Source organism: Sphaeramia orbicularis, chromosome 24 (assembly GCF_902148855.1).
Source record: "Sphaeramia orbicularis chromosome 24, fSphaOr1.1, whole genome shotgun sequence".
Taxonomy (NCBI): domain Eukaryota; kingdom Metazoa; phylum Chordata; class Actinopteri; order Kurtiformes; family Apogonidae; genus Sphaeramia; species Sphaeramia orbicularis.
The window spans coordinates 42,735,333-42,761,428 of record NC_043979.1 but is presented as its reverse complement, the minus strand read 5'-3'; the positions used below and the strand labels follow the sequence as shown (position 1 = coordinate 42,761,428).

The window sequence follows — 26,096 nt, the reverse complement described above, 5'->3', positions numbered from 1 at the left end:
AATTTTTTAAATTATTTTTTAGACAGGACATAAACCAAAAAATATTATTTTCTTGCCAAATTTAATACAAGATCCTCAATTTACATTTGTTCATAGTTTGTATGTAAGCCACTATACATGAAAGTTGAGGCTTTTCCTCATTACACAATGGAACTATGTTTTGGAAATAGTGTCCATCATTAAAAAAAAATTGGACAAATCTTGAATGTTGTCTTTCTTGTAGTTATAATCACATAAATACTCTAGACATTGCATTACTGTAATGGAAATACAAAGTTAAATAGCAAACCAATCACAAATAGGCTACAGCAGAGAAGCCACCTCATGGTAAAATGTAGATGGGTTTAAGTGTTTTTTCAGATTTATTAATTTATTAATTTAATTAATTTATTTAAGTGTTTTTGTCAGATTTATTTCTTCTTTTTCTAGACAAAAATGGCTCTTTAGGTTGTAAAGCTTCTTGACCCTTGTCCTAGGTGGACGTCTAAGGGGTCCACGCACCACCACATGCTGAAGGTGAACCAGTTTGGAAACTCAGAGCAGCGTCACAGGTACAAAGCCAGAGTTGGAAGACCCTCATCTTCTGTAAGGTCTCCAATTTGGGAACATTTCAGATTTGTTGTCAGTTATGTCAATGGAGAAAGACAAGTCGACAAAACAAGAGTGGTGCTGGCATTGTTTCATGAAGTTATCGGTTAAGTTTTTCTTGTAGTCAAACTGGTCTCCTTCACTATGGTGGGGCTTTCCTTATATCACACAGCAGATCTGATGAGAAAAAGAAGCCCAATAAATTATCTGAGGTCTGTTTTGAGGTGAATTAGTTCAAAAAGTGAAATAAACACCAAATGTGTTACAGTGATTCCCCTGGGAGTGCGTGGAAAATCTGCCTGAGAGGCGTCTTTTTCTGACATAAATGCATGTACTGGGTTAATTTCGGTTTTCTAGTTTGTTGTTGTCTAGTTTTTAGTTTAACACTAACAGAAAAATATCTTTTTTTTTTTTTTTTTTCGTAAATTAACTAAATGTATCCTCTAGGCTCATGTTTTCATAGTAGTGTATGTAGTTTACATATTTGTGCATCGTTGTGGCAGTATGGCCAGTTTACAGATGAAAATAACTTTATCAATATGACTAAAACATCTGAAAGAAAATAACTTTGATAAATAAGAACAGTAGTGCAAGTGCAATAATTTAATGTTTTTAATACATGAAATGTTAAAAAACAAAACAAAACTACAAAACAGAGCCAATGCAGGTACAAATCCTGTAGCTGGTCCATCTTAACATTTTTGATGTTGGCAAAATTACAAACGACAGGCTTCAAAAAGGCAGTTCAGAAATCCATATGGAACATCACAGTAGACATAGATGAATCAAATTACAATGGAAGGATTCAACTTTTCAATGTCCTTCTCAGTTTAAAAATAAGCTATTACTTACGTTACCTGAATAAAAAATAAACATACAATTTGAAGTCAAAAAGGTACTTTGACACTGAACATGAATCTGTACAATCATGATCTTTTATTTTACAGCGACAATGAAAAACCTTCAAAGGCCCTAAAACAGCAGTATATTTACAGGTATGTAAAAAGCAAAAATTACACATTTACATTCATATGAAAGGTTGATTCTGTTTTGGGTTTTTTTTTTGTTTTTTTTTTTAAAGCCTATTAACCCTTTAGGCACCAGAGTTTTTTTTTTTTTTTTTTTAGGTTTTTTTTAATATTCAATTTTGATGTAGGTGTCTGTTTCATTCAATTATGTTTCTTGTTACAATATTGTGACTTTAGCGCTTAAAGGATTAGCACTATAGATTAACTTTTATTTTTGTTAACACAATATGACCTCTAATTCTAACAATACAAAATGGCCAAAATGGCAAAAAAAATCTGAATAGAACAAATGAGGCAAACAATCCCACACATACCACCCAAAATCTATTTTTTATCTCAACTCATTTTGTTATTCTGGTTTATTTGGACAGTGACCTACCAGTTTGGGTTAAAAACTGACAATAGAAACTGCTCTTCAGCATTTTGTTTAGTAGAAAATGTTATGTTTTAGCTGGAAAATGTGAACATAGCTCCATGTTTTGATTACTGTGAAAAGAAATGTTGCTGATAAAGTCTTGCTCCACTTCCTGTGTGTACTGCATACACTTTGCAGCTGAAATCTTCCACAGACATAAAGACTTTCCCCGTGATTTATTTCTATTTGACGGTGCTGTAGACGGCATCATTGTCTGTTTCTGTCTTCACAGGAGTCTTGACTGTAGAATACGTCACTGCATCTTCTTTTCTCACCTTCAAACACAAAACAACAACACAAAATAAAGATCCATCTCAATGAAGGGCTGTGCTTCAGAATAATTATGTGGAATTATCTTTTTAGCTGTGCTGCATTTTCCTGTATGTTGGGCAGAAAAATACAGTGAGACAACCCATTGAAAATGAAAAACAAAAGGGACATTTGCAGGGAGATAGTAATTCTTTGCAGCCTATCAGTGTTGTGTTGCTCTTTGCTGTATGTATATTCAACTGCAGCAAATTTAAATTTCTAAAGTCAGGACTTTGTAAAGGCTTGTCAAAGACTACCATGTGATCCCCTCTTGTATTTAAAGACAATGTGTCAGGATCAGAAGAAATAGATTCCATATAAATTGACTTTTTTTGAGGGAGTTTAAGCTTAATCTCTTAACCCTTTATCGGACAAGTGACTATTTTTGGTAATTTCCAAATACATTACAAGACAGTGACATCAACAGTTCCAGTGAGGACAGTGAGTCATCAATCTCAGGTCCAATGTGGTCTCCAGGCTCTGTAAGGTCCACCTCTGCATGATCAGTGAGTGGACCTGCTTTGTTAGGTTCCATGAAGTAATGGTACTAATGTAAGGAATGATGTTCAAAGGGAGAATGTGGATGTTTACAGGTGTCTGGATCAGCATGCATGTTGGTCTAATGTAAGAAAAGTCATGTTCTAATGTTGTAAAATACATGTTCCTTTCACCTTACATGTATTTTTCTTGTATTTTTATATATATTTCTTGTATTTTTTGCTATTTATTTATTTGTCATTCACAGCTATAGAACCAAATATGGTAATTTTCTTGACCTTGATTTTCAACATGACAATAAAAAAAAAAAATCACTAAAGTAATTAAATCTAGTTATGTCTTCCAATATCACACCAAGGTTGAAATTTTGAATCTCAGAGTATTTCTGTGAGTGAACTATGACGGGTTAAGGATTAGTAACTAAAATTCAGAGTTTGGTCCTGTTCTCCCTTTTATAATATCTGTACAGGAATCTAATGAATTTGTGGCCTTTTATGAATACTTGAGTATCTTGATTAATGAAAATATTTCTTTTTATATCCCATGTTGAAATTTTTTTTTCTTTTTATAATGACATGTGTAAGCTGGGATTCTTCTTTTGAATTGAATCTTGTTTTACATTCAGTGCCAGAACATGGTTTGTTGCTGCCACCTTCTTACCTTACCTTGACTATGGTGACATTGTGTTCAGTCACACCTCTGTCAGCTCACAACAGAAGCAAATGCCATTTTTAATAATGCACAAAAGCTCATAACAGGCTGTAAACCCCTCACTCATCATTATACTTTGTATTCTGTGGGTCATCCTTGGCCTGCTTCATATTTATCCTCTTACATGTATAAACAGTCGTTATGTAGTGGTTAGTATAATAGCATGAACAGTACTTATTCAGTGTATTTTTGGTTATAGATGATTATTAATATATGACAAAAACAAGGGAGTTAAATAAATACAGAACTCACCTCTTTACTGGCACCAGTATTCTTATGATCTAACATTACATATGTCAGATTGCTCTCCGGCTCAGCCTAAAGACAGAGAACATATTTATTTATTTATTTATTTATTTATTTATTTATTTCTTCATTTGTGTAATACTGACATGATGTACCCTGTTGACTTGTGTTTGACAGGTTTAATAGATCTTTTGCATTGCACATATTTTAAAGTACTGCCACTTTATAGCAAAAGAAATTGTAGTTCAGATTCTGTCCTCTAGATGTAGCACTCTGTACATATCTGTTTTTTTTTTCCATTTCCCAAGTAAAGGCATGGGAAAAATGTTTAGGGAATTTATTTACAGCAATACGTACATAATTCTGTAGCTATTTTGACTGAAAATGTCACTTAACAGGCAGCAGTAGATTCTTAAAGGGCTTATGTGTCTATTTTCAAATGTTAAAAAATGACCTAAAATTATCATTAGTCTTTAGAATAAAGAGCTTCTTTATTCTAAATTCATCTTTGGCAGAAAGTTCTGCCAAAGATGTATTTATATAAAGCTGTATTAGACAACAGAGATATGAATTGATTGATGAATAAAGAAACAAATTTCTCTCCATAAAAGGGTCTATGTGTCTATTTTCAAATGTTAAAAAATGACCTAAAATTATCATCAGTCTTTAAAATAAAGAGCTCTGAAGTTCTGCCAAAGATGTATTTATATAAAGGTGTATCAGATAACAGATATGAACTGAATTGATTTGCATCTGCTGTCGATGTATTTGGTCATTAGTTAGCCTCTGGTAAATAAAAAAAGCAGCAACACAAAACAAGAACATCAGGCTTTACATAAACTGATATTCCTAAGAAGTGTAACAAGAATAAATACGAATGTTATGCAAGTACAACGTATGAAAGTACATTTTACTCACAGTGGGATGGTTTTGGTTTTGAAAGCCTGGAAGAAAAGGAGGAAATCTGAAGTTCAGATCAGTAGAATGCTGTATATTATAAACCTTAATTTAGCCAATAATTCATATCATATACATTCCATTTTATGTGATCAACGAGGAGACATTTTACCCAAGTGTACCTAATAAATATTCAAGGAATTACACAAAATATCATACAGATCTGATGAACAATATAACCCAGTATGTGTCCATAGATTATAGATATAATATTGTATATATTTTTTTTGAATCACAGTGCAGTATTTTCTTTACCATCTGTCTGTTTGGCTGTGTCTTTGTCTCTCTTCCTGCATCTCATTTTGACAATAACAGTGATGACGACCAGCACCACCACCACCCCGACTGCTGCACCAATATAGAGGATTGTTTCTAAAATAACAGAAAGTCATGGATAAACGTGACTGATTACAAAGTGAGTGATCCTCAGCTTTGGCAAATGTCAAAATCATAACAAATTCCACTTCAGGGGCAAGTGGTGACAGTTTATAATATATATTTTAATATCATACTAATTACCTGGATTTTCTGTCTGACCGTCTTTTCTCTCAGTGATTAAGACAACTGTGTGGTCTGCAGATATCAGTATTTGATTCTTTTCCACAAACTGGCAGGTGTATGTCCTGTTGTGTCCACTTGGACGTTTCACAGTTACAGTAGAGACACAGTTTCCTTGTCTGATGGAACTGCGTGTGCCCGTCAGCTCAAACCTGTCCTCATTCTCCCAGCGCAAACTGTTCTCTGGACAATGGAATGACCTGGGTCTGTTCAGAGAGCACTGTAATGCGACGTTTCCATCTCTATTTGGATCAGCGTCTGGATGAGATTCAGAGACTGAAAGAAAACTTAACAGTCAGTCAGTTACCTTCTGCAGTCGATGAAAAACAAAATCCAATAATATCAGGTGTTTATGAATAATAATAGATGTTTCTTGAGTGTTTCAGTTGAGGAGACACTGTATGTAAAAGAAAAATCAACATGTTGCAATGCCTGGAGTCATGTCCAGTCTAGATTAATGTGGATGGTTTTCTAAACAGATATTTTCTTCCTCTGTTTTTAAAAGATCTTTGTCCACATGACAATGCAAAAACAATTCCAAACTGGTCCAAAGTCTCTCACAAATTATAGTAGTTGTTGTCCAACCTGTGGACACCGTAGATAATACTGGATGTAGCAGACACAGAGGCTTTAATCTGTCATGAAGGTGAAGCAGCAACAAATTCACTTTTAAACTTTTGTGGTTGTAGAAGTGTATTCTTTGCATGATAACACCAGTCTGGTCCATCTCCCAAAGGTACTGACCTCGATCTACTGCAGGTCATACACTGATTTATACACCTGGATTTGAAGTTTCAAATGCAGCTTCATTCCACAAACACATAGACATGAGTAAAATGTGGTGTGATGCCATCATTTATCTCTTTTTACACAGATACAAACAAACCAAATGTTTTTAAATCTCCATTGCTGTGACCTAAAACACTAATTACATGTGGACGAGAGGCCTAAATGTTGAGAAAAATATCTGTTTTGGAAAATATCTGCATTAGTGCAGACAGGACATGAGACTGAGCTCCTCTGTTCACCTTTCATGTAAATGATTTATCATAGAAATGGGACTCACCTGTCAGGATGTTCAGGTACAAAGATGTGTCTCCATTTTTAAACAGTTCGTCAGGACGATAAACGTATCTACCAGCATCCTTACCAGAGACGTCGTTAATGACCAGAGAACAGTTAGAGGACAGATGAAACCTGACATCTGTGGGTGGGCTCTGACCATTTCCCTGTTGAAACGGAATTTGATGGTTGTTCTTGTCAAACCACCCAACCCTAGAACATGTTGAGGGTGGAGAAGAACCCCTGGGTAATATGGCCATTTGACCAGAATGGTAGAAAACATGGATGTGTTCAACACTGAATCCACCTGGAAAGAAAGATTAGATAGATAGATAGATAGATAGATAGATAGATAGATAGATAGATAGATAGATAGATAGATAGATAGATAGATAGATAGATAGATAGATAGATAGATAGATAGATAGATAGATAGATAGATAGATAGATAGATAGATAGATAGATAGGTAAAAGAATTAAGAACTGCTTCTCACCCCTCAAGTAAAAATACATAATCCTGACACTATGAAAAAACAAGACCTCAGAGAATAGATCCAACTGTAAAGTATGAATGTCACTCGACTAAAATGATATCTAGATTTGACTGTCTTAAATGATGATAATACTGATGCCACTGAATCAACAAAATTTAACCAGGACCCACACCAAAGTAGGTACAAATACCACAGAGCCCAGGATAGTACCAGGTGGAGTCAAAGGGCACCAAATGTGAGTTTTATTTATGAAAGAATATGAGAATAATATATACAAGAGGTGTGCACTTTGCAACTGTGGTACTTGACATTCAGTGAAAATATTTGTGTTTACTTAAAATGTTCCATCATAAAAACAGCATCTTACCTTCAAACAGCAGAACAGAAACACAAACCAAAACCATGAAGTCCAGAGCTGTCATTGTTCATTTCTGATCAGCAGGATGGTGTGTTGTGAGAATTTTTCTCTTGACTAGATGAGGCACTGTCAGTGATGTTCCTCTTTGTGGTTAAAGTCTGTTAAAACAACTGTTGTAACAGCATCATCCAATGTCCCACGAATTGTTTCACAAACTGTAGGCGTGTTGGCATGACCATATGCTCCCCTACAGTCTACAGGAGATGTTTGAGCCCAGCCAAAGTAATTATAATTTATGGGGAAGTGAAATCTACAAGAAAATGAAGTGTAGGACAAACATAAAAAGCCAGTGTATCTCTGTCAGAGGGCAAAATTACAAACTACAGGCTCTAAAAAGGCAGTTCAGAAACCCGTATGGAACATCACAGTAGACATAAGTGAATTAAATTACAAAGGAAGTATTCAACTTTTCAATGTCCTTCTCAATTTAAGAATAAGCTGTTACTTACTGTACGTTACCTGAATAAAAAATAAACATACAATTTGAAGTCGAAAAGGCACTTTGACACTGAACATGAATCTGTACAATCATGATCTTTTTATTTTACAGCGACAATGAAAAACCTTCAAAGGCCTTAAAACAGCAGTTTATTTACAAGTATGTAAGGAGCAAAAAATTACACGTTTGCATTCATATGAAAGCATGATACTTTTTTTTTTTTTTTCAAAAGCCTATTAACCCTTTAGGCGTCAGAGTTTTTTGAGGTTTTTTTTTATATTCAATTTTGATGTAGGTGCCTGTTTCATTGTTACAATATTGTGACTTTAGTGCTTAAAGGGTTACCACTATAGATTAACTTTTATTTTTGTTAACACAATATGACTTCTAATTCCAACAATACAAAATGGCCCAATTCATTCATTCATTCATTTTCTGAACCCGCTTTTATCCTCACTGGGGTCACGGGTCGCTTGGAGCCTATGCCAGCTTGTTATGTGTTATTTTGTTTGCCTGCTTAACTGTCCTGTCTTTCAGGGCTGTGATGATGGGCTAATTAGCCTGATTGTGTCCACCTGTTGGAAGTGAAGGGCTGGGCCTGTATAAAGGGCTCAGCTCCTGCTGCTCTCTCTTGACTTCTTTTTCCTCAGCTCACCAGCAGACCACACAGCTTCTTGCTGTTTTTTTCTTGTTTTTCCTTTTATTAATAAATTACTTCTTTTTTTGCATTCAATCTGGTTTTGTGTCCTCCTTTATGTTGTGACTCTGAGCCGGTCATAACATAATGGGGGCTCGTCCAATTGAAGTAGGTCAGTTTATTTTTTTACCCCTAGACCGTTTTTCACGTTTTTTTTCCAGTCAGCGGGTTCATGTATGTGTCACCACATGAGGTAAGGTTTTTTTTGAGTTTACCTGGTTCAGTCAGCCGGTGGGTGTTGGTGTTACCTTCACCACTTTATTGTTTTTGAGCGGTAACCCTGGGGTGGCCCCTGGCGTGCCCGGGAAAGCCGACGAAGATAGCTAGGTTTTAGTAAGATAGGGTAAAAGTTAAAGGTAGAGAGGAAACCAGGTAAGCTCTTGAGAAGGTTAATTAGGAATGCCAATTTCTCAATCAGTGATAGCATGTGGTGTCATGGACTGGCCTGGGTTTGCACTCACACCGTGTGTTGTGAGTTAGAGGACTTTGTTTTGCGCGCAGTAGTTTAAATGCTAGGCTGTAGTTGTGTTCCTCTGGAACATTCATAACCCTGGTGCTCATGCATTTTTGTGAGTGGTGTTTTTGTTGTAGTCGCATGGTTTGTGGGACTACATTTTGTGTAATCTACTTTCTTCCTGTGGGGAGGGGTAGCGTTTAGTGTTTAAGTTGTATTGACTCATTTAAGGGTGGCAGTGATCATACTATTTCCATACTGTGTGCAGGGAATAGTTATGGAGTTATCAGCCCAGTGTGGTTTTTTGTAAGTTTTGATTGCTTACTTCTGGCTTTGTGTCGGTTTGTAGTGATATTAACTGCGCTTTGTTTCATAATGCTGGTTCTGTGTGGAAGTGTTATATGGAGTTGTGCTGGTTTGTTTCCAGTTTGAGGTTAATTGCACTTTGTGTTGTGGCACTTATCTGTGTGATTGTGTTACATTGTGTTGGGCTGGTTTGACGTGTGTGGTTTATTAAATTTCTTAGGTTTCCCAGTACTACTATTAGCCTTAGCAAACTCATTCTTAATTCTGATTTCAGTATAGATGTTGATCTGAAGAACTTCTGTGAAGCTCCTACTAGAGGGCAGCTCTTTCAGTGTACTAAAGCACAGTTGATGTCAATTGCAAAGCATTATCACATCACAGCTGCATCAATTTCTCCAAAAGACGAGCTTAGATCAAGGATAATTACAGCACTAGTGGAACAGGGAGTGCTTTTGAGTGAGTCTGAGGATTCAGATTTAAGTCAATCTGTTCAGGTATCTGACAATAAGACAGATGTACTGTTGTCAACACAGGATGTTCATGCTGTGCGTTTACATGAATTAGACTTACAGTTAAAAATTAAACAATTAGAGCTTGAGGCAAAAGCTAGAGAAGAAGACAGGAAGTTTGAAATGGAGAGGTTACGTTTGGTACATGTAGAGAGAATGAGAGAATTAGAACTGAGGTCAGCTGGTCTGCAGTCTACAGGTTCTCCTTCTCCACGGTTTGATGTTGGACGTAACATTAGTTTGGTGCCTCCTTTCTCGGAGAAAGAAGTAGAGAAATACTTCTCACATTTTGAGCGTGTAGCCACCACATTTGGCTGGCCTGAAAATGTCTGGACCCTGTTGCTGCAATGTGTTTTAACAGGTAAAGCACATGAAGTTTATTCTTCATTAACACTCACCCAAAGTGCGGATTACCAAGTTGTTAAAGCAGCCATATTGCGGGCCTATGAGCTGGTTCCAGAGGCTTACAGGCAGCATTTTAGAGGATGTCGAAAGACTGAGAAGCAGATGTTTGTTGAATTTGCCAGAGAAAAAGAAATCTTGTTCAATAGGTGGTGCACATTTCAGAAAGTTGAAACTAAAGAGCAACTTTGTGACTTGATACTCGTGGAGGAATTTAAAAATTGTGTTCCTGAAGCAGTTGCGACTTATTTGAGTGAGCAGCGAGTGTCCACAGTTGGGGCTGCTGCTATACTTGCTGACGAGTATGTCTTGGCTCATAGGGTCACTTTTAATGATAAATCTCGTGAGACTAGGAACCGTGTTTTTCCTCATTTTAAAGCTGACAGTGGTGGTCCTGGGTCTTCAGGTTCTGCTGTAAAGGCTACTAATTCTAGCACAGAAAGCTTTCAGAGGGTCTGTTTCTATTGTAAAAAGCTTGGTCATCTCATAGCTGACTGTCACGCTCTCAGTAAAAAGCAGAAAGCTCCTAAGCCAGTGGCCTTATTAGCTTCAGTACCACACCTGTCCAGTGGGGAGAATGCAATCAATCAGTTCACTAAAGATAGGTCTGGTGTAGTAAAATGTCCCATTGAGTCCACTGAGGACGGGTTTGAGCCTGATATCGTTGCGCCTTTTCGTATGGAGGGTTTAGTAGCCATCGCTGATTCAGAAAAGTTTGTCCCGGTTCGTATTTTGAGACACAGCAGCTGCTCAGTCTTTATTGGTGGAGGGAGTTCTGCCCCTCTCTGAAAAGACTTCTACAGGTGAACATGCTTTAGTGCGGGGTTGTGGAATGACATGGCTTAAAGCCCCATTGCATGTTGTGTACTTGCAGTCTGGTTTGGTTACAGGCCCAGTGGCAGTAGCTATTCGCCCTGAACTTCCTGTAGAGGGGGTGAATATGATCCTGGGCAATGATCTGGCAGGTGGGGAGGTGTTTCCTGCACCCATTGTTGTAAATAACCCAGCTGGAACTCAGTCTGTTCAAACTGATCAGTTATCCCAGATGCCAATAGTGTTTCCTGCTTGTGTTGTAACTCGTGCTCAGGCACATAAAGTTGAAGATGTGGTTGACCTTTCAGAAATTTTTATGGCACCTCAGGAAGAAGTCATACAGTCTGTGGGTCCCTCTGCAACTTCTGAGTGTAGTGCAGCTAAACAGGCTACAGAATCTACTTCAGCAGAGACTGTTGAGGTTTCTTTGTCCAGTCCTGTCATCTTGTCATCAGTCTGAGTCTCCATTAAAAGTAGGTAGGAAGCAGCTGACATTAGCTCAGAAGGCTGACCCTTCCTTAACGAAGTGTATTGCAGCAGTGTTACCTAAAGACAAAATTGGTGCTTCTCAAGTGGTTTATTACTGGGAGGATGATATCCTCATGCGTAAGTGGGCTCCCTTAGCTGAAGAGGACAGTGGGTGCAATACTGTACATCAGGTGGTTGTCCCTGTTGGTTACTGTGCACAGATACTGAGTTTGGCTCATGATGATGTTTTGTTTGGCAATCTAGGGATAAGTAAAACCTATTATCGCATATTGAAGTATTTCTTCTGGCCTGGTTTAAAAAGTGATGTAAAGTATTGTCAATCATGTCACGTATGTCAGTTAATTGGGAAGCCAAATCAAGTGGTTCCACAGGCTCCACTTCACCCTATACCAGTTATAGGGGAGCCATTCGAGAGACTTATCATTGATTGTGTTGGTCCATTGCCCAAGTCAAAATCTGGTCACCAGTTTCTCCTGACTTTAATGTGTGCTGCAACTCGGTATCCAGAGGCAATTCCACTGCATTCCCTCAAAGCCAAGGTGGTAGTAAAAGAACTAATTAAGTTCTGTACCACTTTTGGTTTGCCAAAGGTCATTCAAACAGACCAGGGTACCAATTTTATGTCTAAAGTGTTTGCTCAGGTGTTGGAGATGTTGGCTGTGAAACATCAGGTCTCTAGCGCTTATCATCCAGAGAGCCAGGGGGCACTAGAGCGCTTCCACCAAACCCTTAAGACTATGTTGCGTGCTTATTGTCTTGAAACTGGTAGAGAATGGGATGAAGGAATTCCATTTCTGCTTTTTGCAATTCGAGGGACTGTTCAGGAGTCCCTGGGCTTCAGCCCTGCAGAATTGGTATTTGGCCACACAGTTCGTGGGCCATTGAAGTTATGTGAGCAGCTGACTGGTAATTCCCATCCTTGTCAAAATGTGCTGGACTATGTCAGCTCTTTCAGAGAGCGTCTCCACCATGCCTGTGCATTAGCAAAAGAGGCATTGTCTAGTTCACAATCTAAGATGAAGGCTCATTTTGATAAGACTGCTATTGAATGCAGGTTTAACCCCAGAGATTCTGTGTTTGTTTTCCTTCCTGTTCTTGGTTCAGTCCTACAGGCTAAGTTCACAGGTCCCTATGTGATTGACAAAAAACTGAGTGAAACAGATTATGTTGTCCGTACGCCTGATAGGCGTCATAAATCACGTGTATGCCATGTGAACATGCTGAAGCCCTATGTTGCTAGGACTAGTGAATCAGCTGTACCTCCATCTCCTTCAGCTAAGGTTATGCCTGTAGCTTTAACTGTGGTGTTGCCTGCAAATTCTCATCAGGATGAGTTGGAGATACAAGATTCCCCTGCTGTGTGTACTCGGTTGAAGAATTCCCAACTGTGATTTAGAAACTCACCTGTCTCATCTCACTGGGACAGCTAAGAGTGACATCATTGAGTTGATTGAAAATCATCACTCACTTTTTTCTGATGTACCAACTCAAACCACTGTAGTACAACATGATATTGATGTTGGTGACTGTCCTCCTATTAAGCAGCACGCCTATCGTGTGAATCCCACAAAAAGGGCTACAATGCAGAAGGAGGTTAAGTATTTGCAGGAGCATGGCTTAGCAGTTCCCAGTTCTAGTGCCTGGAGCTCTCCATGCTTGTTGGTGCCAAAATCTGATGGGACACCACGCTTTTGTACTGACTTTAGAAAAGTCAATGCTGCTACAAGGCCTGATTCTTTTCCTCTTCCCCGTGTAGAGGACTGTATAGATAGGGTTGGAGCTGCTTGTTATGTCACAAAGTTAGACTTACTAAAGGGTTACTGGCAAGTGCCCTTAACGGCACGTGCTTCTGAAATTTCTGCCTTTGTAACCCCAGACAGTTTCATGCAGTATAGTCATGGCCTTTGGCATGCGCAATGCCCCTGCCACTTTCCAACGGCTTACGCAGCATGTGCTGTCTGGGGTGGCACACTGTGAGGTATATCTTGATGATGTAGTAGTTTACTCGGCTGACTGGCAGACCCACATGGAAACTCTGGCTACTGTGTTTCAGCGTTTGCAAGATGCTTCACCCACATTGAACCTTGCAAAATGTGAGTTTGCCAAAGCCACTGTTGCATACCTTGGCAAGAAGGTTGGTCAGGGTCAGGTGCGGCCAGTTGATGCAAAGATAACTGCTATTTCTGAGTTTCCTGTTCCCACCACTAAGCAGGAGTTGCGTCGGTTTCTTGGTTTAGCAGGTTATTAGAGGTTTTTGTCAAAACTTTGCTTCTGTTGCATCTCCTTTGACTGACCTCCTGAGTACTACAAGGGTCATGGTTTGGGATTGTAAGTGTGAGCTGGCTTTTCAGACAACTAAAGCCATACTTAGTTCATCCCCAGTGTTGCTGGCTCCCAACTTTGAAGTGCCCTTTAAGCTGGAGGTCGACGCAAGTGGTGCTGGTGCTGTACTTCTGCAGGAGGATTCTTCTGGTATTGATCACCCCATTTGCTACTTCTCCAAGAAGTTCTCTGCAGCTCAATGCAAGTATAGCCTCATTGAAAAAGAGACCTTAGCCATGCTCTGGGCCCTCCAGCATTTTGAGGCTTATGTTGGCTCTACACCGCAGCCAGTGGTGGTCTTTACTGACCACAATCCCCTTGTCTTTTTAAATCGCATGTATAATAGCAATCAAAGGCTCATGCGATGGGCTCTTATGGCCCAGAATTTTGACATCGAGATTCGGCATAAGAAGGGGCGTGATAATATTGTGGCTGATGCCCTTTCACGCATGCCTTAAGATGTTGACAGCATGGCTGTCAATTTAAGGGAAGGGGTGTTATGTGTTATTTTGTTTGCCTGCTTAACTGTCCTGTCTTTAAGAGCTGTGATGATGGGCTGATTAGCCTGATTGTGTCCACCTGTTGGAAGTGAAGGGCTGGGCCTGTATAAAGGGCTCAGCTCCTGCTGCTCTCTCGACTTCTTTTTCCTCAGCTCACCAGCAGACCACACAGCTTCTTGCTGTTTTTGTTTTTTCTTGTTTTTCTTTTTATTAATAAATTACTACTTTTTTGCATTCAATCTGGTTTTGTGTCCTCCTTTATGTTGTGACTCTGAGCCAGTCATAACACAGCTACTTATAGGTGAAGACGGGGTACACCCTGGACATCTCGCCAGTTCTTCGCAGGGCTGAACATATCAAGACAGTCACTCTCACATTCACACCTATGGGCAATTTAGATTAACCAATTAACCTATCAGTGCATGTCTTTGGATGGTGGGAGGAAGCTGGAGTACCCAGAGAGAACCCACGCAGACATGGGGAGAACATGCAAACTCCACACAGAAAGGTCCCACCCCCTGCCGACTGATGTTGGAATCGAACCTAGGACCTTCTTGCTGTGAGGCACGAGTGCTATCCACTGCACCACCATGTGGCCTCATTTCATTTAAGATCCTGATTAGCAACTGATGATTCAGTTGCTATTCTTCCTGGGGTCTCCTCTACATTACAATTTTAAATTTTTACATTAATTGTACACACACGACATGTACAACAGCCCAATGCAAAAATAAACAAAATAAGTACTATACATTTGTACTCCTTCACCAACCAATAGTTGAGAGACCACACAGTCTTTCAATGATTTGTCTTGTACAATAATTGTTTATCAGCAAAAAGTGAGTTTTCTATGAAATTTCTGGAGTTTGTGTTGCTATATTATGAATAAATGATAAAGAATATTTCAATTTAGATTTTACAGTTAACCATGCTAAACAGTTGTGCATTGTGGTTATATTAGTTCTGTAAGGGCAACCCAAAACAATTCGTGCCGCTTTATTCTGCGCGACTTGCAATTTGTGTAAATTATTTTCATTAGTATTGCCCAAAATGGCCCAAATGGTGAAAAAAAATCTGAATAGAACAAATGAGGCAAACAATCCCACACATACCACCCAAAATCTGTTTTTATCTCAACTCAATTTGTTATTCTGTTTTATTTGGACAGTGACCTACCAGTTTGGGTTAAAAACTGACAATAGAAACTGCTCTTCAGCATTTTGTTTAGTAGAAAATGTTATGTTTTAGCTGGAAAATATGAACATAGCTCCATGTTTCGATTACTGTGAAAAGAAATGTTGCTGATAAAGCCTTGCTCCACTTCCTGTGTGTGTTGCATACACTTTGCAGCTGAAATCTTCCACAGACATAAAGACTTTCCCCATGATTTATTTTATTTGACGGTGCTGTAGACGACATCATGGTCTGTTTCTGTCTTCATCTGAGTCTTGACTGTAGAATACGTCACTGCATTTTCTTTTCTCATCTTCAAACACAAAACAACACAAAATAAAGATCCATCTCAATGAAGGGCTGTGCTTCAGAATAATTATGTGGAATTATCTTTTTAGCTGTGCTGCATTTTCCTGTATGTTGGGCAGAAAAATACAGTGAGACAACCCATTGAAAATGAAAAACAAAAGGGACATTTGCAGGGAGATAGTAATTCTTTGCAGCCTATCAGTGTTGTGTTGCTCTTTGCTGTATGTATATTCAACTGCAGCAAATTTAAATTTCTAAAGTCAGGACTTTGTAAAGGCTTGTCAAAGACTACCATGTGATCCCCTCTTGTATTTAAAGACAATGTGTCAGGATCAGAAGAAATAGATTCCATATAAATTGACTTTTTTTGAGGGAGTTTAAGCTTAATCTCTTAACCCTTTATCGGACAAGTGACTATTTTTGGTAATTTCCAAATACATTACAAGACAGTGACATCAACAGTTCCAGTGAGGACAGTGAGTCACCAATCTCAGGTCCAATGTGGTCTCCAGGGTCTGTAAGGTCCACCTCTGCATGATCAGTGAGTGGACCTGCTTTGTTAGGTACCATGAAGTAATGGTACTAATGTAAGGAATGATGTTCAAATGGAGAATGTGGATGTTTACAGGTGTCTGGATCAGCATGCATGTTGGTCTAATGCAGTGGTTCTTAACCTTGTTGGCGGTACTGAACCCCACCAGTTTCATATGCGCATTCACCGAACCCTTCTTTATTAAAAAATACAATACGATTTTTTTCAAATTCAAGACACCGGCATACGTTTTACTGGTGCACAAAATGAACCGTGCATTTACATCACTGTGCTCAAAGAACAAAACCAATACAGTGCATGAACTTACAACAAATTCCATACCTTTTCACAAAGACATGATCTTTTTTAATATTACCACACTGAAATGGTTTTAATTTTTAACCTTATGTATTCCAATAATGAACTTATTGTATTTATGCTATCTATCATTTTTAACATTTTAACACACACCCATCACCTAATTTCCATCAGGCTACAATAATAATGAATATTTACTGCAAATCAGTGAGACTTCTGCTGTTGTGTATATGTATGTGTAGGCCGTCAGGTCAACCCGGTTTTCATTTCATCTCGCTCCGAACTTTCCGAACCACGCAATTTTGACATAAAAAAAAAAAGATATTTGCATGTAGTGTATCAAAAAAAAAGTTCTCGTTATACTCCTTCAGTATTTTTGTGATCGTTGTTTTATTACGGCACTAGCTCGGCTTTAGCGTAATACGATTTCTCCATCCGCGACGGTGCGTCGGTTGTCACATGATTGTAACTGACCAGTGCGGTGACCGAAAAATGTAAACAAACGCTACACATGGCTGCCTCCGTGGTTAACAGGAAGTAGCAAAAGTCATAACAACGATGTGGAAAATACTCAAATAATTAATCGTCAGACGAGTGGAAGAGATTATAAACACTTCCGGATGTGTTATAGTGCTGTAAGCAACAACAATACACCGCGTATATTGGATGTCAATCAGAGAAAGAGTCTCCGAAGCCGTTTGTTTACATACACGGACCTAGCCCGACACACACACCCAACTAATGAGTCGAGTGTGTGTCTTGACCTCCGCCGAACCCCTGAGACTGACTCACCGAACCCCTGGGGTTCGATCGAACCCAGGTTAAGAACCACAGGTCTAATGTAAGAAAAGTCATGCTCTAATGTTGTAAAATACATGTTCCTTTCACCTTACATGTATTTTCCTTGTACTTTTATATATAAATTCTTGTATTTTTTGTTATTTATTCAATTGTCACCCACAGCTACGGAACCAAATACGGTAATTTTGTTGAGCTTGATTTTTGACATGACAATAAAAAAAAATCACTAAAGTAATTAAATCTAGTTATGTCTTCCAATATCACACTAAGGTTGAAATTTTGAATCTCAGAGTATTTCTATGAATTAACTATGAAGGGTTTAGTGACTAAAATTCAGAGTTTGTGCCTGTTCTCCCTTTTGTAACATCTGTACAGGAATCTAATGAATTTGTGGCCTTTTACAAACACTTGAGTATCTTGATTAATGAAAATATTTCTTTTTATATCCCATGTTGAACATCCTTTTTTTTTTCTCTTTTTTTAATGACATGTAAAACTGGGATTCATCTTTTGAATTGAATCTTGTTTTACATTCAGTGCCAGAACATGGTTTGTTGCTGCCACCTTCTTACCTTACCTTGACTATGGTGACATTGTGTTCATTCACACCTCTGTCAGCTCACAACAGAAGCAAATGCCGTTTTTAATAATGCACAAAAGCTCATAACAGGCTGTAAACCCCTCACTCATCATTATACTTTATATTTATTAGATTTATGAGAATTTATATTTATATTTATTAGATTTATGAGAATTTATTTGCCACAAGAAAGCACTTTTGTTTACATTTCATGAGCGCTTTTTGAGTTTGCTTTGGAAGGTTTGACTTGTCTGTGTGCTTTTTATGTATTTGTTTTATGTATGGAAGTCTGTCTGTAACTATTTAATGTACTGCTGCCCGTCTTGGCCAGGACACTCTTGAAAAAGAGATTCTTAATCTCAATGAGGTTTTCCTGGTTAAATAAAGGTAAAATTAAAAAAAAACAAAAAAACAAAACACACACACATATATATATATATATATATATATATATATATATATATATATATATTCTGTGGGTCATCCTTGGCCTGCTTCATATTTATCCTCTTACATGTATAAACAGTCGTTATGTAGTGGTTAGTATAATAGCATAAACAGTACTTATTCAGTGTATTTTTGGTCATAGATGATTATTAATATATGACAAAAACAAGGGAGTTAAATAAATACATAACTCACCTCTTTACTGGCATCAGTGTTCTTATGATCTAACATTACATATGTCAGATTGCTCTCCGGCTCAGCCTAAAGACAAAGAACATATTTATTTATATATATACAGGGTGGGGAAGCAAAATTTACAATATTTTGAGGCAGGGATTGAAAGACAGTGTATGACCAATTAGTTTATTGAAAGTCATGAGAATTTATTTGCCACAAGAAAATTTACATCATAGAAAATGTTTTTATTCTATGTGTCCTCCTTCTTTCTCAATAACTGCCTTCACACGCTTCCTGAAACTTGCGCAAGTGTTCCTCAGATATTTGGGTGACAACTTCTCCCATCCTTCTTTAATAGTGTCTTCTAGACTTTCTCGTAATAGTTTTGCTCATAGTCATTCTCTTCTTTCCATTATAAACAGTCTTTATGGACACTCCAACTATTTTTGAAATCTCCTTTGGTGTGACGAGTGCATTCAACAAATCCCACACTCTTTGACGTTTGCTTTCCTGATTACTCATATGGGCAAAAGTTTGTGAAAAGGTATGGATAATAGTGTTAGGTATGATTATGACATCAATATATGTTTGGTTTCAAAACAATTGATGTAGTGCCTGCTGAGAAAAAACAACTAAATGTTCATTGTAAATTTTGCTTCCCCACCCTGCATATATTTATTTATTCATTTGTGTAATACTGACATGATGTACCCTGTTGGCTTGTGTTTGACAGCTTAAATAGATCTTTTGCATTGCACATATTTTAAAGTACTACCACTTTATAGCGAAAGAAATTGCAGTTCAGATTCTGTCCTCTAGATGTAGCACTCTGTACATATATATATATATATATATATATATATATATATATATATATATATATATATATATACACACACACACACACACACACACACACACACACACACACACACACACATATATATATATATATATATATATATATATATATATATATATATATATATATATATATATATATATATATATATATATGTATATATATATATTATTTACCAAGTAAATGCATGGGAAAAATGTTTAGGCAATTTATTTACAGCAATATGTACATAATTCTGTAGCTATTTTGACTGAAAATGTCACTTAACAGGCAGCAGTAGATACTTAAAGGGCTTATGTGTCTATTTTCAAATGTTAAAAGACTACCTAAAATTATCGTTAGTCTTTAGAATAAAGAGCTCTGAAGTTCTGCTAAAGATGTATTTATATAAAGCTGTAACAGACAAAGAGATATGAACTGAATTGATTTGCATCTGCTGTCGATGTATTTGGTCATTAGAGTTAGCCTCTGGTAAATAAAAAAAAGCAGCAACACAAAACAAGAACATCAGGCTTTACATTAACTGATGTTCCTAAGAAGTGTAACAAGAATAAATACGAATGTTATGCAAGTACAACCTATGAAAGTACATTTTACTCACAGTGGGATGGTTTTGGTTTTGAAAGCCTGGAAGAAAAGGAGGAAATCTGAAGTTCAGATCAGTAGAATGCTGTCTATTATAAACCTTAATTTAGCCAATAATTTTTATCATATACATTCCATTTTATCAACGAGGGGACATTTTACCCAAGTGTACTTAGTAAATATTCAATGAATCCAACCAAATATCATACAGATCTGATGAACTAATGTAGCCTAGTATGAATCCATAGATTATAGATATAATATGGTATATTTTTTTTTGTGAATCACAGTGCAGTATTTTCTTTACCATCTGTCTGTTTGGCTGTGTCTTTGTCTCTCTTCCTGCATTTCATTTTGACAATAACAGTGATGACGACCAGCACCACCACCACCCCGACTGCTGCACCAATATAGAGGATTGTTTCTAAAATGAATAGAAAGTCATGGATAAACATGTGACTGATTACAAAGTCAGCGATCCTCAGCTTTGGAATATGTAAATATGATAACAAATTCCATGTTAAGGGCAAGTGATGATAGTTTATAAAATATAATTTAAGATTATACTAATTACCTGGATTTTCTGTCTGACCGTCTTTTCTCTCAGTGATTAAGACAACTGTGTGGTCTGCAGATACCAGTGTTTGATCCTTATCCACAAACTGGCAGGTGTATCTCCTGTTGTGTCCACTTGGACGTTTCACAGTTACAGTAGAGACACAGTTTCCATGTCTGATGGAACTGCGTGTGCCCGTCAGCTCAAACCTGTCCTCATTCACCCAGCGCAAACTGTTCTCTGGACAATGAAATGACTTGTATCTGTTCAGAGAGCACTGTAATGCGACGTTTCCATCTCTGTTTGGATCAGCGTCTGGATGAGATTCAGAGACTGAAAGAAAACTTAACAGTCAGTCAGTTACTTTCTGCAGACAATGAAAAACAAAATCCAATAATATCAAGTATTTATGAATAATGACAGAGGTTTCTTGAGTGTTTCAGTTGAGGAGACACTGTATGTAAAAGAAAAATCAACATGTTGCAATGCCTGGAGTCATGTCCAGTCTAGATTAATGTGGATGGTTTTCTAAACAGATATTTTCTTCCTCTGTTTTTAAAAGATCTTTGTCCACACGACAATGCAAAAACAATTCCAAACTGGTCCAAAGTCTCTCACAAATTATAGTAGTTGTTGTCCAACCTGTGGACACCGTAGATAATACTGGATGTAGCAGACACAGAGGCTTTAATCTGTCATGAAGGTGAAGCAGCAACAAATTCAGCAGTAAACTTTTGTGGTTGTAGAAGTGTATTCTTTGCATGATAACACCAGTCTGGTCCTTCTCCCAAAGGTACTGACCTCGATCTACTGCAGGTCGTACACTGATTTATACACCTGGATTTGAAGTTTCAAATGCAGCTTCATTCCACAAACACATAGACATGAGTAAAATGTGGTGTGATGCCATCATTTATCTCTGTTTACACAGATACAAACAAATCAAATGTTTTTAAATCTCCATTGCTGTGACCTAAAACACTAATTAGTCGTGGACGAGAGGCCTAAATGTTGAGAAAAACATCTGTTTTGGAAAATATCTGCATTAGTGCAGACAGGACATGAGACTGAGCTCCTCTGTTCAACTTTCATGTAAATGATTTGTCATAGAAATGGGACTCACCTGTCAGGATGTTCAGGTACAAAAATGTGTCCTGATCATTTCTCTGTTGGTCAGGACGACAAAGGTATCTACTAGCATCCTCACCAGAGACGTTGTTAATGACCAGAGAACAGTTAGAGGACAGATGAAACCTGACATCTGTGGGTGGGCTCTGACCATTTCCCTCTTGAAATTCAATTGGAGGGCCGTTGTCGTCAAACCACCCAACCTTAGAACATGTTGAGGGTGGAGTCCGACCACAGGGTATTATGGCCATTTGACCAGAACGGTAGAAAACATGGATGCGTTCAACACTGAATCCACCTAGATAGATAGATAGATAGATAGATAGATAGATAGATAGATAGATAGATAGATAGATAGATAGATAGATAGATAGATAGATAGATAGATAGATAGATAGATAGATAGATAGATAGATAGATAGATAGATAGATAGATAGATAGATAGATAGATAGATAGATAGATAGATAGATAGATAGATAGATAGACTTTGCAACCATTGTACTTGACATTCAGTAGAAATGTTTGTGTTAAAAATTTTCCATTTTAAAAACAGCATCTTACCTTCAAACAGCAGAACACAAACACAAACAAAAACCATGAAGTCCAGAGCTGCCATTGTTCATTTCTGATCAGCAGGATGGTGTGTTGTGAGAATTTTTCTCTTGACTAGATGAGGCACTGTCAGTGATGTTCCTCTTTGTGGTTAAAGTCTGTTAAAACAATTGTTGTAACAGCATCATCCAATGTCCCAGGAACTGTTTCACAAACTGCGAATGTGTTGATTTGAAAATGACAGAGAAATTCTGTTTCATATGATCTCCCCTTGTACATCAAATACAAATTACATCATATGGATTACGTAAATCGCAGCTGCAGATTCTGCATTTTTCTTTATTTGGTTAGTGTGATTATTGTTGCAGCAGCAGCTCAATATCATGATACTATTCTCATTTTCCATCTGTCATTACAATAGTAAGAGGGAAGTTGCATGTTTGCTGAAAAAAGTAAGGAGGGAAAGAGAAAAATGAGAATATCATCGTTTTAAATAGTTTGGGTTCCTGACAATAACTGTGTTTTTTTCCTGAGAGGGAAAGCTACAAGTAGGTCTTTTTGCAGTGGTGATGGTTGTATAACAATAATGTTGAGGAAACAGATGCCAAATGTACGGGAAAAAAACACCCACACAGCTGTTTCTCAGCCTAAGTAATGCAGGTAAGGAGACAGATATCAACAATTAGAACATCACTAAGATGTCGAGATATGGAGAAAATTACTGATGTGGTACTTCATGCTTTCTTTTTACATACTGTACATGTCTGAACACAAACAATACACTTTAGGAAGTCTATACCCTGGTCTGTGAAACCTCCTCCAGACCAAACAGCTGTTTGTTGGTCTGACTAAATGAGGTGGTCTTAGTTCAGATCGAGCAAAACATGGTTTGGATTCAACACTGATTATTCAGTTGTTTAAATAAATTACAGCAACTTACTGGCAAGAATTGTGTCACCAATAACAAGAAGAAAAAGAGGAAGAAGAAGTTAAAAATGAACTAAAATAACTCTGGATGCTGCAGGAAAGTCTTTGAATCATTTCTTTTAGGTCTATAACTTTTAGCCTGTACTGCCTCATTCTGCTACAGATACAGTATCATCTCACCCCTTAAATACTATCAGTCGGTAATAAATTGACTCTTATAATACCTTGGTTGTGTATCTGGTCTTGAGTTGGCCTTGCCCTGTCTTGGTCTTAACCCTTAAAGACCCAGTGTTACTTTTGTGACAGTTCTCAAATTATTTTTTCTCTATATTTAACTTTCCTTAAGGAATTTATCACCATTTATTGTATTATTATCTTCTGTATTGTGTGTTTTTCTTTTTTCCGTGAAAATCAGGCCTTTTCCTATATTTGATGTACTAATCATGCAGATGTTCATGAAAGATCAGATTAAAGTTAGGGTTATTATGTCAAAAACAGAAAAAAACTTGATCAAAAATCTATCATTAACTGAACAGAAAACAAGTGTGTCCATCCACTGTCACTAATCCAGCTCCATGGGTTTTACTGGTGAATCAATGTTGTAGAAGATGACGGTGTTTCCATGTTCACTCCGGAGCCTCTGAACGTCCAAATGGGTCATATCTGATTACCATGAAAAGATGACAAACTGCATTTCACACCAATTATTTACATGTATTGATTTGACCAGTGGATCAGCAGGTGTTAAACAGTTTACATCAGTAGACGGTTTTGGTGGATGGTGGATGTTTGGGGTTTTATGGGTTAATCTCAACCCCTGCAAGTCTCAGTCTTCTCCTCAGCGCAGGTGGTGATGACTTCATCATAACTTCATGCATGGTGATGTGTCATTGCTGTTTCAGTCTACAGCCTTTAGTGAACTTTACAGTTTCCTCAATGCTGCTCCTCATGTTTGATTTTTTTATTGGCTTCAGAGAGCTCTCTCTTCAGAGAGCTCACTGTCCTGACTCAACCTGGGTCTCAGCTCTTTTGCTAATTTTAGCCAAGTTGTAAGTTTGCAGAACAGTCGTAACTGTGGAAGAAAAAAAAAACTTGAAGTATAGTTGGTAGAGTGATATTTTGGAGAGATGCTTCCCTATATTTGGAGGAAGATGACTTTCTAAAGCAGCTCTTTCTGATCCCACATTTGGATCTGTTCATGTTTAAAATGTAAAGTGAAAATAAATAAAAACTGTGTTGAAGTGGACTTAATAAAAAGGGAAATAAACTATTTACTCTGCTGTGTCAGCTTGTCCTCCATGCAATCACATGATGTGTCATTGACGTAAGTGCTGCAGTAATCATGCAAAAGTCAGTTTATATTTCCTATAATTCAAACTAATACTATGCAGCAGCAGTGGCTGACTATGTTAAACCTTTTAAGGACATTTTCTATAGGTGGGCACCTACTGGAGAGACTTTACCTGAGGGAAAAACCCACAATCCTTATGATGTTAAACTCAGGATTACCAAGGGACAAGAGGACACATTTAAAAATTTAGGCCAAAATTTACAAAGAAACACCATTAACAAAGATTTGAGAAGATTTCAAGTAGTGTAGTCACTCTAAGGATTGAAAGAATCTTTTTTTTTTTTTTTTTTTAATTATTTTGCTTTTTTGACCTAAATTATTAATTGCAATACTAAATCCCAAAAGCTTTAGATGTTGTGTAAAATGCAAATAAGAATAGAAAACTTGTCTCATAAGCTCATTTCCATAAAGTCTGGACAAAAAAGGCTGCAAAAGGCTGGTAATGTAAAATGCTCCACCAGCTGTTTCTTTTTCGTACCACTAACAACTAATGAGGTCAGTAACTTGACTGGATATAAAAAAATAATTTGAGAGGCACAGTTTGTCAGAAGTAAAGACAGAAAACTCAAAAGGTTCAGAGAATCTAGAGAAACTCTGAGCATGGGGGGGGGCTGAAAATCAGTATATGACATCCATGATCTTCACGTCCTCAAGCAGCACTGCATTAAAACCAAACATGATTCTGCAATGGAAAATTATTGCATGGGCTCAGGAACTGAGGACTGAGGCAAAGTGGAAAACTGATCAGAGATCTGAACGATCAAAATGTGAAATTGTTTTTGGAAACCATGGACGTGACTAATGACCATCCTTAGGATCTTTCTATGACCATAAAAATAAGTGAGTGTTTCACAAATGTCCACTTCTTACAATTTAGTGTCCTGTTTCAATAGAAAATTAAGGACACCCTGAAATAATGTTGTATTTCACTTTATATATGTCAAAACATTCAAGAGACTTTTATTACGAAAAAACAAGCAGATATATACGATAAACCCCTGAAGATCTGCAAAGTTTGCGACATGTTTCTGTCTGTCCTTGTTTCCACCACAGAGATGACTTGGTAATTCAAACAAGAAAAGAAATTATATAACTTATAAATAATATCCATGATTTAATGAGGGATGTGTCATGAAAATCCTGTTTCTGCACACTGAGTAAATGATCTGTCATTGTGACTTTATCTGACCATCACTTGAGGAATAATAATGAATCCATATGTTTTACATCAGTTCATGTATTTAATCACCATGAATCAGGCATTAGTTAAAGATTTGTTAAGTATATGATTTAGACCCTAATAATAAAGTCCATTTTAGGTTGGTGCTAACCATTACAGACCAGGAATACCCAACAACACCTACAGTTGTGGAGATGCTCCGACCCAGTCATCATCCTTATAATATGGCCCCTGGCAAAGTCACTTAATTCCTTACGTTGATCATTTTTCTCCTTCCATCAGCTCCAAGGACTAAATGTTCACTTGCTGCCTAATCTACCCAACCCACTGAAAGGTACCATTGTACTGACATAATCAGTAGGATTTCCATAGCTCAATGTGAACTGTCATTTTTCATGTT

At 37.4% G+C, this 26,096-nt stretch overlaps 1 protein-coding gene across 3 annotated transcripts; it reads right to left on the bottom strand.

Annotated features, from left to right (window-relative positions):
- Nucleotides 1-1,176: 1,176 nt before the first annotated feature.
- LOC115415370 (uncharacterized) lies at nt 1,177-22,382 on the bottom strand. 3 transcript variants are annotated; one of them, XM_030128919.1, is made up of 7 exons: nt 22,248-22,314; nt 6,377-6,679; nt 5,272-5,586; nt 5,008-5,124; nt 4,714-4,739; nt 3,802-3,867; nt 1,177-2,306 (listed from the first exon to the last, which is right to left on the bottom strand). In XM_030128919.1, exons 1-7 carry the CDS (start codon nt 22,300-22,302, stop codon nt 2,214-2,216), a joined length of 975 nt encoding a protein of 324 aa, XP_029984779.1. In that variant the 5' UTR covers nt 22,303-22,314; the 3' UTR covers nt 1,177-2,213. The 3 variants fall into 3 exon arrangements, with proteins under 3 accessions (XP_029984779.1, XP_029984778.1, XP_029984777.1); XM_030128918.1 differs by lacking the exon at nt 22,248-22,314 and adding an exon at nt 7,235-13,645; XM_030128917.1 differs by lacking the exons at nt 1,177-2,306; nt 3,802-3,867; nt 4,714-4,739; ... (1 more) ...; nt 5,272-5,586; nt 6,377-6,679 and adding exons at nt 15,237-15,702; nt 18,572-18,637; nt 20,017-20,042; ... (1 more) ...; nt 20,575-20,889; nt 21,680-21,982 and having other exon boundaries at nt 22,248-22,382.
- Nucleotides 22,383-26,096: the final 3,714 nt, after the last annotated feature.

Excerpts from the sequence above, each read along its gene's own strand:
- LOC115415370 (XM_030128917.1), bottom strand. The coding sequence starts at position 22,302 with ATGGCAGCTCTGGACTTCATGGTTTTTGTTTGTGTTTGTGTTCTGCTG. Across the intron at positions 21,983-22,247 it reads TTGTGTTCTGCTGTTTGAAG|GTGGATTCAGTGTTGAACGC; the intron begins GTAAGATGCTGT and ends CTATCTATCTAG. Across the intron at positions 20,890-21,679 it reads GTACCTGAACATCCTGACAG|TCTCTGAATCTCATCCAGAC; the intron begins GTGAGTCCCATT and ends GTTTTCTTTCAG.